The sequence below is a fragment of the Polypterus senegalus genome, chromosome 1 (genome assembly GCF_016835505.1).
Source record: "Polypterus senegalus isolate Bchr_013 chromosome 1, ASM1683550v1, whole genome shotgun sequence".
Taxonomy (NCBI): Eukaryota; Metazoa; Chordata; class Cladistia; order Polypteriformes; family Polypteridae; genus Polypterus; species Polypterus senegalus.
Genome location: NC_053154.1, coordinates 246,675,506 through 246,690,664, shown reverse-complemented (window position 1 = coordinate 246,690,664; position 15,159 = coordinate 246,675,506). Strand labels below are relative to the sequence as shown.

Here is a 15,159-nt window from a genome sequence, read left to right as displayed (position 1 = left end):
TTCAGGGAAGTGTAGATGCATGATTGTTCATTATGTACATTTAAGTATCATTTTAGTTGATGTTTTGTGTTGTGTAACTACAGATGTATTTTATGTGTGGATTATTTGTGATTTCCTAACATACTTAGAATACACTTTAGCTCTGTATGTGGAAAGCATTCAATAATTCAACTTAAAATCTTTCATCGATAACATCAATCTCATTTAAAATTGTCCAAAATATATCCAGGGCAAGAAGATCCAACCTGCAAGCATTGCAATCTTGCTCCAGCTTCACTGGGCCACAAATTTTGGGAGTGCACCAAATTAATAACATGTTGGACAAAAAATCTATGAATGCTTATCAGACAGTCTTTGGTGTCACAATAACTCCTAACCCCTTAACAGCTGTGTTTGGTGTACTCCCAGATGTGCTTAAGGTGGATTGTAATTGCATATACCGCACTACTAACATGTAGACTTACTGTATTTTGCTTGACTGGAAGAAACGAACCCAACCCACATCTTATAGATCTTTGCCAAACTGATGTTCTGCACTATGTGAAATTGGAAAAAATCTAATTCTGACTTAGAGGATCTGTTTAAAACTTTTTTTATGACACTATTTAATTAATACATTTTTAGAATATACATTGATATCAGAGAAAGGGATATTTTTTCCCCTTTTTTTCCCTATTTTTGCCCAGTCTCTTCGCACTCCTCTCTTTCTCTTGGGTGGTGGTTGAATTCTGTTTTTTTTTAGATTTTGCCTTTATATGTTCCTGCTTTCTTTTTTAACTTCTTATTTTTTTCTTTTCTTACTTTTTTCTAGTTTGACTATGAAGTCATTTGTTGTGTAAGTTCAATTTTATTTGATTCAATTTTATTTTCTTCAAATAAAATAGATAAAAATTAAAAACAGAAAAGAAGTAGTATCTTTCCTTTGGAGAAAAAGAGCCTCCATAAAATTGTTTTCAACTTCTTTTTGTTATAAGTAGACATCTAAAACACAACAGATACATTTTATGAATCTAGGAAAGTTGTTATTTCTTCAGATTTTAAAACCTTTGTTTAATATTTAAAATATTGCATTAGTGACTTTTTCATAAAACCTCTAAAAACAATTTCAGCCAACGAAGCAAGTGTCTGAGACAAATGACCAGAATTGTGTAAAGATTACTTTAATTCCATGAATACCAAACATATCCTTCATACAGTATGTTTTTTTTCTACATTTTCAGGAATAAACCACTTAAAGCAAAGTTATTCAGCCCCATAAAAGATATCCAAGCTGTGTAAATTAATAACTGCCCTAACTTCCTTTTAATGAGAAGAAAGACATTCTTTGTGGTTTCAGACTGTTACAAATCCATGTTTGTGACACAATATTTTTCTAAAATCAGCATTAGTAAGTCCCATGTCTGCTGGAGGTGGGTGATGTTTCCATGATTACATCACACACCAGTACCCTTTGGCAAATCAATTATGGATTAATTTTCTCAAAAATTTCTCTATTTATCAATATGAATGAGATCACAGAGAAGAACCAAGTGACATCAGCTCTGGAAATGGCATACTTAAGTTACACGTTTGGGAAACTGAAATTGCATCTCACTTTCCGAAAGTTTATATGAAAAGAAATCAATGCATAAGTGTGTGCACTGGCAAAACATACTTATATTAACCAAAATAACCTTGGACTGACCCTGCTGCTTCAAAAACATTTTTCCATCCATCCATCCATCCATCCATCCATCCATCCATCCATCCATCCATCCATCCATCCATCCATCCATCCTCTTCCACTTATCCGGGCTCAGGTCACGGGGGCAGCAGCTTAAGCAGGGAGGCTCAGACTTCCCTCTCCCCGGCCACTTCTTCCAGCTCTTCCGGGAGAATCCCAAGGCATTCCCAGGCCAGCCGGGAGACATAGTCCCTCCAGTGTGTCCTGGGTCTTCCCCGGGGCCTCCTCCCGGTTGGACGTGCCCGTAACACCTCGCCAGGGAGGCGTCCAGGAGGCCCGAGCCACCTCATTTGACTCCTCTCGATGCGGAGGAGTAGCGGCTCTACTCTGAGCTCCTCCCGGATGACTGAGCTTCTCACCCTATCTTTAAGGGAAAGCCCAGACACCCTGCGGAGGAAACACATTTCAGCCGCTTGTATTCGCAATTCAAAAACATTTTTAATAGGGTGAAAGACATTAATAAGCAGTACACTATAAAGAAAATAAATGACTAGCTAATTATAGCTAATAGCCACTATACTGTATATTGCTATGCATCACTTCTCACCATGCAATCTGAAATTGCTAAATTATATTAAACATTTAATTGTATATAGTTAGGTAACACTAACACCATCTTCACAAACTATTAATTGATTCCATAAGAATCTTTAACATAAGACTGATTCAAGACCTTCCATAACTGTGGGAGCATTATCTGTTACTTTTAACTTTTCAGTTAAGCGAACATTCACAAGCCACCCTTATGCAGTAAGGAGGTTGTGGGTTCACTTCCTGGGTCTTCCCTGTACAGAGTGCTTTGAGTAGTGAGAAAAGCACTATATAAATGTAAAAGAATTATTATTATTATTTATTATTGGATCTAGAATTTCACAGCCTTTAATCTTGACAAGCAAACCTTGTTAAATACACAATTTCCTCAACATTTATGTACACAGCAACAAAACTAAATAAATGGTGCTGCCATTTTTTTGCACTTTTTTACCCTTGATGTTTTCTATTGCAGTTTTACTCAGAAGACACTACTGGAATGACCATATGAAGGATGGTACATGCCTTTCTTAAGTATTTGATATATGGAAAAACTTTGTGGAAGTTAGTGATTCTTTAGTGTAACTTTCTTTTGGTTCTACAAAGTGTATTTCTAGCTAGGTGTCTTTGATTCTTGGTTAGCAACTTGCCATAGACCAAAGATTACTAGACCTTTGATTTACACATCTCTGTCCAACTCCTGGTTCTCTCTTGTTAAAATATTTTCTGTCTCCTTGTAAGTTAATAACCTCCCTGTCTCATTTGTTAATCATCCTTTATTTTCCCAGGGCTTGCCCTTCCATTTTACCAATTATTTTCTCCTGCCTCTGACAAGCTGCTATCCCAGATGCCTTTTTTTCTTCACTGCGGAGGGTAAGGAAGCACAAGCCAGCATTCCATTGTATTACCTTTTTAGAGTTAGACTCAAAAAGATTCACTCTTTAATTTGAAATTCAAATCAACCCTACACACAAAAAATGATGAGAAAGAAATCTTGTTCAAATTCTTCTATGTATGCTTTGCACTGTGTTCCCAAAAACACAGCAACATGGATGAGTTTGAGAAAAACTGTTCTATATAAAAAAAAAATCTGTCAAAAGAACCTGCAAAACGTTCCTCACCTTCCATCAATATACATTATTAAAGCAGTACTGGCCATGTTACAGCTACTTTTAGATTCTATTATCAGATTTGAACAATTTTACCTCTGGATGATCTCAAGAGACAATGGGAAAGGAATCTTTCCATTAGGACAGACAAGGAATGGAATTTGGCCATCCATAAAATTCATTTTTCAGTCTGGGCAAAGCACACTATAATACAGCTAAAAATTACATTAAACAAATTGTTTGTAAATAGGTGTGAGATGTAAATCACGTAAGTTGTTTGGTGCTCTGAAAAAAACTAAATTAAACAATGTATTCTTGTTTATGAAGGTCCTCAAGCAGAGATGTGTTGCATATTGGTCGGACATGCAAGTAAGAATTTCACTGCACTCTGTATGTGGGAATATATATACAATAGTAATAGTACTACTACTACTACTACTACTACTACTACTACTGCTACTACTACAGTACATCTTATTCAAAAGCTGCCTAAAATGTATCAAAAACAAGTTTGGGCAAAGTTTTTCATATCTATTCAACAGCCTGTGATCTAAAATCACTCCATTTCCCTTAGTAGCAGGCCATTCATGCTTAATGTCCCCTTTCAACAATAAAGTGAAGTTATTTAACAAGAATTTTGGTTTTTAAAGATGTTTGGGTATGCTATTGATTTGATTATAAATAGTTTGGAATTGATATTTTTATTTGGTGTTTTTGTTTTGCAATTTGTACTTATGCATTCATAAATAAAACACACAATATTTATTGGGTAATGCAAATAAGGTATTGGTTTTCCATTTTCTGAGATGTGATTCCAATTAATCTAAACTGCAGTTAATTATAGAATACAGTGTGAATAATCTGAGCAGCAATACAAATGACAAAGTGACTCACACCAACACATTTCACCAAGTATGCTGCATTTTTGGCATTGCAAAGTCCAAGGGGGTCAAAACAGAGATAACTGCAGCCTCAGCCCATTCTCACCTCTGCCTGCCTTTGTGATAATTGTATCAGAGCCCTGTAATACTTCTTCATGGCATTCCCACTGATTGCTTCCCAAGAAATGTGGTTTCAGATTAGGCATATTTATCAGCAGACTACAGTTTTCCAATTAAGGCTAAGGAACAGAGAGACTGACCTTTGTGGCAGCATCAACGTTGGCTTCCAGTTTTATCAGCTCTGCAACTATTTCGACATGGCCTTCTTTGGAAGCAAGGTGGAGTGCATTTAGACCATTCTGTAGAAAAGAAAAACAAAACGCATTACCATTTTGACTAAAATTAATGACCTTCTGAAGTGACAAAAACATTAAAATATGGATAAACGATACTTCCCAAATGATGTGAAGTGTATTCTGTCTGTACTACTTGTATGTATGGGGCCCTGTTATAATTTTTTATGTCCAATAATAGTTAATTAACAAACGCACATATGGTATGGGCCGGCACAGTGGCACAATGGGTAGCGCTGCTGTGTTGCAGTAAGGAGACAAGGGCTCACTTCCCACGTCCTCCCTGCATGGAGTTTGTATGTTCTCCCCGTGTCTGCATGGGTTTCCTCCAGGTGCTCTGGTTTCCTCCCACAGGCCAAAGACATGCAGGTTAGGTGCATGGGCGATCCTAAATTGTCCCTGGTGGGTGTGTGTGTGTGCCCTGTGGGGGGCTGGCACCCTGCCCAGGGTTTGTTCCTGTCTTGTGCCTTGTGCTGGCTGGGATTGGCTCCAGCAGAACACCCTGACCCTGTGTTAGGATATAGCGGGTTGGATAATGGATGGATGGACATATGGTATTGGTATATCATTTCACATTATTTACATACAAATTCAAAAAGACTGGCATTAATTCATTGTACTTAGTTTAAAGAAACCATCATTTCACTATGCATTGAGCAAGTGTATGAATACATTATATTTTATCAATTACAGATATTTATACATTTTACATTCTTGTATGTTATCGCATATCCTTCTATGTAGAGAAAGCAAAACTGTGTATACAAAGGTTCCATCTTCACTTAAAAGAATCTAGTAATTCATTTTGAATTAAGTATGAATATTTATTTACAAAACAACAAAGTTTGTCTTGAGATGCGCTGCTATATCTCTAGAATTATAAATAACAATGCCAGTTATCCCAGAGTCTTATTCTCTACGATTGATCATCTACTAAATCCAGGTCACTCAATGGAATGCCTCCAAAAAACTTCCAGTGAAACTTGTGAGGCTTTTGCTGTATTTTTAATCAAAAAATTAATGATATTAGAAATAATATAGTACATCTCCCCAATACTGAACCACTTAAACCCCGTTACTCCATTTTAAACAAATTACATTCTTTCACCAGGATGATTTACCTGATTTACAAAATAATTTCTCAACTGAGACCCTCCACCTGTGTCCTCGACCCAATACCAACAAGTTTTTTCAAAGAAGTATCGGGCACACTAATTGCTAGTATTCTTGACATAGTAAACTCGTCATTAGATATGGGGGTCTTCCCACACTGTCTTAAGAATGCTGTAGTTAAACCCCTGCTCAAGAAAAATAATCTTGACTCTTCTACCTGAATTTTAGACCTATTTCTAACCTGCCTTTCTTAAGTAAAATTCTACAGAAGGCACTCATTATGCAGCTTAATGATCACCTCAATAAACATGCTTTTCTTGATAAGTTTCAGTCGGGTTGCAGAACAAATTACAGTACAGAAACTGCACTTGTTAAAGTACTAAATGACTTGCAGGTAAATGCAGACAGAGGCCGTTTATCTGTTCTCATCCTCTTAGATCCGAGTGCCGCATTCGATACCATCACCTTAGTCAATGGGTGGGCCACTCTGGCAGTGTCTTAAATTGGTTCAAATCCTACCTGGCAGGTAGAAAATTCTTTGTAAGTTGTGGTAATTATACTTCAAAGACCCATGATATTCTATATGGTGTTCCACAAGGCTCTATCTTGGGTCCGCTGCTCTTTTTGATTTACATGCTTCCGTTAGGTCAGATTATCTCGGGGCATAATGTGAGCTACCATAGCTATGCTGATGACACACAACTGTACTTATCAATAGCGCCTGATGACCCCGACTCTCTTGATCCACTGACACAATGTCTAACTTGTGTTTCTGAATGGATGAGTAGTAATTTTCTCAAACAAAATAAAGAGAAAACAGAAATTTTAGTGACTGGCAATAATGGATATAATGAGGTTATTAGAAATAAGCTTGATGCATTAGGATTAAAAGTCAAGATGGAGGTAAAGAATTTAGGGGTAACTATTGACTCTGACCTGAATTTTAAATCACATATTAATCAGATTACTGGGATAGCATTTTTACACTTAAGAAATATAGCAAAAGTTAGACCCCTTATAACATTGCAAGATGCTTAGAAATTAATACATGCTTTTGTTTTCAGTCAACTAGATTACTGTAACGCCCTCCTCTCAGGACTACCCAAAAAAGACATAAATCGATTGCAACTAGTGCAGAATGCAGCTGCTAGAATCTTAACTAGGAAAAGAAAATCCAAGCACATCTCTCCAGTTTTGATGTCACTACATTGGTTACCTGTGTCATTTAGAATTGACTTTAAAATCCTGCTTATAGTTTACAAAGCCTTAAATAATCTCGCTCCATCTTATATTTCGGAATGTCTTACACTTTACACTCCAAATCGTAACCTTAGATCTTCAAATGAGTGTCTGCTTAGAATTCCAAGAGCTAAACTTAATAGAAGTGGTGAGGTGGCTTTCTGCTGTTATGTACCTAAAATCTGGAATAGCTTGCCAATAGGAATTTGCCAGGCTAATACAGTGGAGCACTTTAAAACACTGCTGAAAACACATTACTTTAACATGGCTTTTTTTATAGCGTCATTTTAGTTTAATCCTGATGCTCTGTATATTCAATTAATTATCATTATTATTCATGGTATTCATATTCAAAATCCGTAATAATCCCTACTTTCTCTTTTGTTCTATTTCCGGTTTTCTGGGATGGCGACCTGTGTCTCCACCACCTGATCAAAGCACTGTAATGTCCCTACGTCGATGGATTAAACGCCAGAAGTCCACATGACCGTCATCATCACATTCTTCCATGAGAACCCTGAATACCACGAGGACTGATTGAGGTCATTTATTTTAGGTAGACTGCCTAGAGAGGGCTGGGTGGTCTCGTGGCCTGGAACCCCTGCAGATTTTATTTTTTTCTCCAGCTGTCGAGTTTTTTTTTTGTTTTTTCTGTCCTCCCTGGCCACCGGACCTTAATTTTATTCTATGTTAATTAGTGTTCCCTTATTTTAATTCTTATTTATTTTGTCTTTTTTCTCTTTCTTCATCATGTAAAGCACTTTGAGCTGCATTATTTGTATGAAAATGTGCTATATAAATAAATGTTGTTGTTGTTTCTAATAAATGATGTTTTTATCCACAGCATGATGGAATTCTTTCCTGTGATTTAACACATTCCAGGAGACACCAGATAACTCAGTTGTGATTAACAGATTTAAAAAAATGCATTATGGTATTCCCTCCAATATCACTATTTTCGTTTTTTTCAAAAAAGAAAAAAAAGAAAAACATTCACTATTTTTCAAATCCCAGTCTGTATACTGTCAGTGTGGAGTTTGCACGCTCTTTCTGTATCTCCAAGTGTTTTCTTTTGGTATTAGAGTATTTTTCTCACACATACTAATGATATGCAGGTTAATTGGTGAGCCTAAATTGACACTATATGTGTAAGTGTGGGTGTGTGAAATATGCACTATGACTGGAACTTGAATTATTGCTTATTCCTCCCTTTTACTCAGTGATCTCAGGTTAAGCTCAGACTGAAATGAATAGGCCGACTCAGAAAATGTATGGAGGGATAGACAGACACTTAACATATGTTCTGTAGAATTTCTGATTAATCGGTTTTAGTCCTGCAAGAGGTGCAAGAAATAATGGATGAGTAGTATGACTCTAGAATGGGATTGCATCATGCTCGCTACAAACTGGATGACTTTTAGAGTCTTATCTGCAACCTTATTATTAACTTCTAGGCTTCAAAATGGGGGCACCTATATAAATAGCAAGCGTTCAAAATCACATGTTTTTGCAGCTAGTGCAGAAAAGATGAGCAATCCTTTTAAAGATTATGAGCCACCTCAAAAAGCCATGCAAAGATTAGTGAATCCATCCATTGTGGCACTTGACACAGATGCTACATTGGTGTCAGAAGAAAGAAGAGAAGACCTACACCAAATGTTATTGAGGACTTGTAGGAGAGTATCAAGGCTCAAATCCGTAATCTGGAGCTCCATTTGCAGCAGCAGTACAATGGGGAAGACATCTGAGAGACTGCCACTTCTGCAGCTCCACCACCGCTTCTCCATCTGCTAAGGTCCATTAGCCTGGAAGGCTCATGAAGAAAGGGGCGAATAGTGTGACAGATTGAGTTACCACTGACATCAAGTGAGCTGTGGGAAGCAGGGCTGGTGGTTAAAATTGAGCAGGCACAGGACAAAGCAGATTGTAGAGGCATTATGAACTGGTGGCTGAGGGAGAGTCTCAAAGCTAAGATCCAGACCTGGAATGCAGTGTGCAGCTCCCTTTCAGTGAAGGAAAACAGCCAAAAGACTGACCAGCGTTAAATGCCTCTGCTGCGTTGCATGACAGCTTAGCCATTTGACAACACAGCACTCACGATTACTGCTGATGTGCCCTCATCACCAGCTGCATGACTGAAGAGGGAGAGAAGACCATGCTGCCATTTCAAGAAGTTGTGTGATGTTTCAAGGAGTTGGAAGTGGTAGCTGGGGACAGCAGGAGGGCTATGTAACAGTGCTGACAAGTTATATCAGCCAGGTATGACCTGGCATTACATCAACAGTGGCAGGGGTGCCTATATAAGTGGTAAACCTGCAAAGCATGTTTTCCCAACTTGTATGGCAAAAGGCAAGCAGTCCTTTTAAGGATAGTGAGCCAAATCAAAGAGCCATATGAAGAAAATCCATCCATTGCAGTGCTCGGCACAGATGCTACAATACTGTAGTAAAATTAACAAGAGAAAAGCTTTTCTCTTTGGATAATAGAAATATTTCACATATTTGTATAAGATATTTGACCATTCCTAATGTGAGTTTCCACCATTGATAGAACATCTTAAATCTTAGAGGAGTGGTGGCAACTTGATCAAGATGTTTTCATGAAATTACTGTGAAGATTTCTAATAAACCTCTAGCTAGGAAGTGAACTGGATTTTCTGATTCTGATTAAGAATTGTATAAAAGGTAAAATTCTTGTATGTAAAGAAAAGGTCAAGATACAGTGGAAGAAGTTTGGAGAAAAACAGTGAATAATAACAGACACTTTAAGACCAAAGATACTACTTTTAGTTGTTCCCACATACAATGATCATTTACTCCAGCCATCCTTAAAATATTTAAATCATGAAAGTCAGTTGTGTTCAGACATTAAATCAAACTTTTCTAATCACCCTTTAATACAAATGATTGAAACTGAATCAGTAACAATGATGATATAGGCAGCATCATGACTTTATTAATTTATTTCAAAGTGCACCTCTAGATACCAAGGCAATGTTGAGAACTGAACCTTTTAATTACAATCTCTCATAATTAGTTTTATACAGTCTTCATCTTTCTGTTTGAAGCAAATAATTTACTTAAAATGTTAAATTGTACACACTTATCTAAACTAAAATTCCATTTACTTTGCAAAGTATTCTTGGCTGAGTGCAGACTTAGAGCACTCGAACAAGGTTACAGGTGAATGCAATTGCAATCATTACAAAACACAAAAGAAACAACATAAAACATAGATTTGTCATATGCGTTCCTACCTAAACTCCATCACTGACCCTCATTTCAGTCTGCATATAGGGTAAATTGCACCTGGACTTGCCTAACACCTATGTGAGGGTCTTGTTTGTGGATTTCTGCTCAGCCTTCAATACCATTGTTCTGGAGTTGCTTCAGAGTACACTAATCCAGTGTGGTGTATCCTATGGTGTCTGCCAAAGGATTATGAGTTTCTTGATAGGTAGGAAGCAGTATATGAGACTCTGCCCTTATATGTCGGATCCAACAACAATTAGCATAGGCTCCCCCCAAGGCTGTGTTCTTTCACCCTTCCTGTTTTCACTTTATACAAATGCCTGTAGATCCATGGACAAATCTGTAAAAATCCTCAAGTTTACAGATGGCATAACCATCGTGGGTCTCATTTCCAATAATCATATGTCTTTTATGAAAGTGAGTTGGGGCGTCTTATAGAATGGTGTTATAGTTGTAACAACTTGGAGCTCAATACTAGTAAGACCGTGTAAATTAGGATTGATTTCAGTCAACCAGTCACCTTTGCAAATTAAAGGCCAGACTGTGTCTGTGGCTCAGTCATTCAAATTCCTAGGGACTAACTTCAGTAATACATTAAAATAGGACAAGCACATCACCTCCATCACCAAGAAAGCCAGGCCAGGTGTTCTTCCTACGCTAGCTTAAGAAGTTTGGCATATCAAGGCGAGTATTGCTAATTATTTACTCATCATTGAGAGTATTGTGACCTCCTCCATCATCATTTGGTTTCCTTCTGCTTCCTCTCTTTTCAGACTCCATTTTGCAGCGGGTGATTTGTTCAGCTGAGGAAATCATTGGCTGCTGTCTCCCAACATTAAAAGATCTGTTGATCGCCAGAGCGAAAAAAAGAGCAGGAAAGATTGCAGCTGACTTCACCCAGCCCAGCAGCCATCTGTTCATTAAATTTCCATCACAGAGGAGGTACAGGTCTACTGTAACCCAAACTACACTCCATTTCTGCAGCTTCTGTCCTCAATTTATTCAGATCCTAAATAAACTTACATAAGGTTACTTCAGTTTTTGCCACATATAACTGGTAACTGGGCTTTGTCTATTCGTAAATACTTCATACTTGCTCTACTTGTACTATTTGATATCTATATTATTTTGAATAAGTTTTCTGTCTATTTGAGTTAACTATTAAAATTTGTAATTTTTTTGTTCAAGAAATTGTTGTATTTGCATAGTGGTTTGCACAGTTTCAGGTTAATGGTGGGTTGAAATGACTTTGTCTTCAGTTAGTTATGTCTTGTATCTCATGTTTTGCACCTAATCAATGTCACTGTTTTGGGAACGCCGTACACTAAGAATGTATTGTGGAAACAAATCACAGCTTATATGGCGTCAGTTTTAAATTCACAATTATTTATATATCATTTGGAGTAACATCTGTTAAGACAATATTCTACTATGAAACATCTATTGTAATATTTGACACAATACTGTTTGCTCTTCATTTTATCTTATGTTGTTTCACACATGCACATCTGAGGATCACATCTCTTGGCTCATCCTTTGTAAGCAATACCACCCTGTGACAAGAGAAGGCGCTCTCACTAATAATAATGTCTCTTTCTGTCCCCACAGCTCAGACATAATGCCCAATGAGGGCAATTGACTCTCCTCCTTCTTGTCAGAGGGCTATATATTTGAAATGCTCACAGCAGGTGGAGTGTCATTGTGTACCATTGTGTACTGACACTTGACAGAAATGGAGTTGCAATCCAAATTCAAATGGCAAAACAGTGCGAGATTGCCGAAACGAGCCTCCAGTTTGATCCACGGTACTTATTAGTATTCTTTTGCTTTGTTTAGATGAAACAAGTTAAAGAATGACTCATCATATAAGTTTTTATGCTCTTTCAAAGAGGACTGCTTCTGTTCTTTGCATGTTTATTTTTTATAAGTGCATTTTGTTTATATTAAGGTGCTTCAGAACTGTATCTTAATAATAATAATAATCATCATCATCATCATCATCCTCATAAAGGTATTCATATAGCACCTTTCCCATGCTCAAGGTACATATGATATTGCCTTTGACATTATCCAAAGATTGCTTTTGTTGAACATTCATCGGACCAAGAGACATAGAACTATGTTTTCCCTTACTCTCTGAAAGTGACATGCTTCATTTTTAATGTATACTTTAGTATCTCTTTCCATGTGTAATTCTACTTTTCAGATCTACAGTTTTGTTTATTTAATGAACTGTCTTTTTTGACTTACTCTGCAATTTAACACGGTAACATGACTTATAATAAGTAGCATTTGTTGCCATTTTCTTAAGAAAAAGAATGAAACCTAATTTGTTAAACATAATTGTCCATTTTTTCCTACTTCCACATTTCTCAGATACGAGTTACAGTATGTTGTAAGTAATATGAATGAGTCTGGGACCACATGCCCTCAGTTTAGGGCAGTTAGATATACCTGTATGCATCACTTATGTGATGGTAGGGGTAGGGAAATAAGAAAAAAGCACACTGTGTTTTGAGAATTAAACCTGTTTGGTGTCGAGCACGGAGACTATGTGAGGGTATAATCCATGTATTTAAAATCCTCAAAGGCACTAATAAAGTAGAGACAGAGGTTTTGAGCAAATGCTAATAAAGCACATTTCCACACCCATAACACGACAAACCACCCCAATTGGGACCTGAGTGCAGCAGGTGACACCTCAGCACCACACTGGAACAGTGTGGAGTTTTTTATGATGGCTGGAGTGCCAAACCTGCCACCAACCCCAATATTCTCTCTGCAAGTTGGAGGGCTAGATGCAGATTAATGTTATACCCTGGATGAAGCAATTGCAGGTTAAGGGCCTTGCTCAAGGGCTCAACTGAGCAGAGTCACTTCTGGCGTTTATGGGATCTGAACCGGCAACCTTCCAAGCCTCAGAGCCACCATTCCACCCCAGATAAAATAGACCCAGAAACATTCTTTTGACTTAAGGGTGAATCACATACTCAAGGAAATCAGTGGAAATGCATTTAAAAAAGAAGCCAGGGAGCACTTTATTACATAAAGAGTTGTGGAACTCTGAAATTAACTACTGAGACATGTAGTTGAAGCAGTAGCCGTGACAACCTTCAAGAACAATCTAGATGAGATATTGGGACAGCTAAGCTATTAGCTAATAGGCCTGATGAACTGAATGGTCTCCTCTCTTTGTCAAATTTCTTATGTGCTTTAGCATGGAGTCTTTGTACCTTTTTAAAAGAGGTTTATTTAAATATTTTCTAGTATTTGTAATATTTTCTAGTATTTGTTTAATGATATTTTCTCAGTAAAATAAAGATTGATTAATGATTTATTGAGACTATTAATTATATAACTTAATTTGTAAAACATAAGTAAAAAGGATTAATGTGAAAATAAAAAAATCCCCATTTGAAATAACAACTGGAAACAGTTTTGTATTTTACACAGGTAGAGGGAAGACTTGAAACCACTAGGGCTATTTAAAAGTTAAGGATAGGATGAGAACATTCTATAGCAATCATAGTATAACTCACACTGGTATAAGCACGAAGCATGCCCTACTAATGGAGAAAGCACCTCCATGAAGGTTGGGCCTATTGTATAAGCACACAACCAAAAGAACTGCAAAAAGGAATGGACAATAGATTAGTAGACGTCCCCCAGGTTAGTAGAAGGCAAAAAGGTATATCTGAATATCTGCTCTATGACAGACTGCCTGGGGCCTACTAATAGTCCCTAGACCATTATATAGGAGTTGAGGCCCAAGTGTCAGTTACACCTAAGGCTGTCAAAGGGAATTCTGGGAAAAGGGATCAATGATTTTGACATGATGTGACTGAATCCAAAAGTAGATCTAGTGACTGCCTGGATGTAACCCCATGTGTTACTACTCCCTGCCAGGGACTCACTGATTGTGAAGTTTGTGAGATGAGCAATGGGAGGGACAGCAGTTAGGGTTTAGAGGTAGAGGCAGAGATGGAGAAGGGACAATGATGATGCTTTATTGTGTCATGCTATTGGCTAGGAAGTTAAAGAGGGACTCACCTGTATAAGAAAGTCTAGAGATGCTGTTGGTATTATTGTTTTCTATTTCTTTTGTACTTTGATTGTCCCCTTTCCTTATTTACATCTTGAATTTTTAAGATTGTCTGATAAAACAAACAAATTCTAAATTTCTTCGTATCATTTTCGGTTTGGAGATGTTATGAGAGCGCCACATATTTTTACACATCAACATAATTCATCTCACAAGGCTGTTATAGACATACCCATTATAGGGAAGAATGGTAGAGCTGTACTGTATTATGCCATTTGGAGAATATGAACTAATGCATGATAAACTTTTAGAGTTATATGAGCTGGTCCTTCATTCCAAGCATTTTCCCAGCTGTTTATTGTTCTTTATTTCACCTTATACAATTTCTTGTATTAGGAATTTGTTAGTTTTCACATACTCCTTGGGGTCAGAGCACAGGGTCAGCCATTGTACAGCACCCCTGGAGCAACTGAAGATTAAGGGCCTTGCTCACGGGTCCAGAAGAGTTTTGGCAGTGACAGGGATTTGAACAGGCAACCTTCAGGATACCAGTGCTGATCCTTAGCCTCAGAGCCACAACTCCGCCCTCAATGATTATTTATGATATGATGATTAGATTATTTAATGTCTAATCATCAAATATAGCATAAATTTTAACTACTTGAATGAGAATTATTTTCTAATATTTACATGACCTTCTAATTAATTCCTTCTATTAGCTAAATCAGAGATAAAAGTTACGCCCCTGTAAAAAAGTGAAAAAAAAAACCAAGTTTCTATGTATCCAACTCAGCTTTTTGTTAAAGGCAATGGAGTGACTTGGCCAAACAGGAACAGTCAGATATAGTTTTTATTACTCTCAGCACATAGTCAAGAACATTAGTCACAAATTCTTGTATTTTGGGGCCCTCTGTGGC

General features: G+C 37.2%; 1 protein-coding gene across 10 annotated transcripts in view; it reads right to left on the bottom strand.

Moving 5' to 3' along the window:
- Positions 1-15,159, bottom strand: part of ank3b (ankyrin 3b) — a 633,883-nt gene that overhangs the window by 199,031 nt on the left and 419,693 nt on the right. For all 10 annotated transcript variants that reach the window (XM_039771398.1, XM_039771378.1, XM_039771390.1 and 7 more), the window contains one exon: positions 4,505-4,603. In XM_039771398.1, the coding sequence (XP_039627332.1) occupies positions 4,505-4,603 (99 nt within the window). The remainder of the gene's footprint in view (positions 1-4,504; positions 4,604-15,159) is intronic.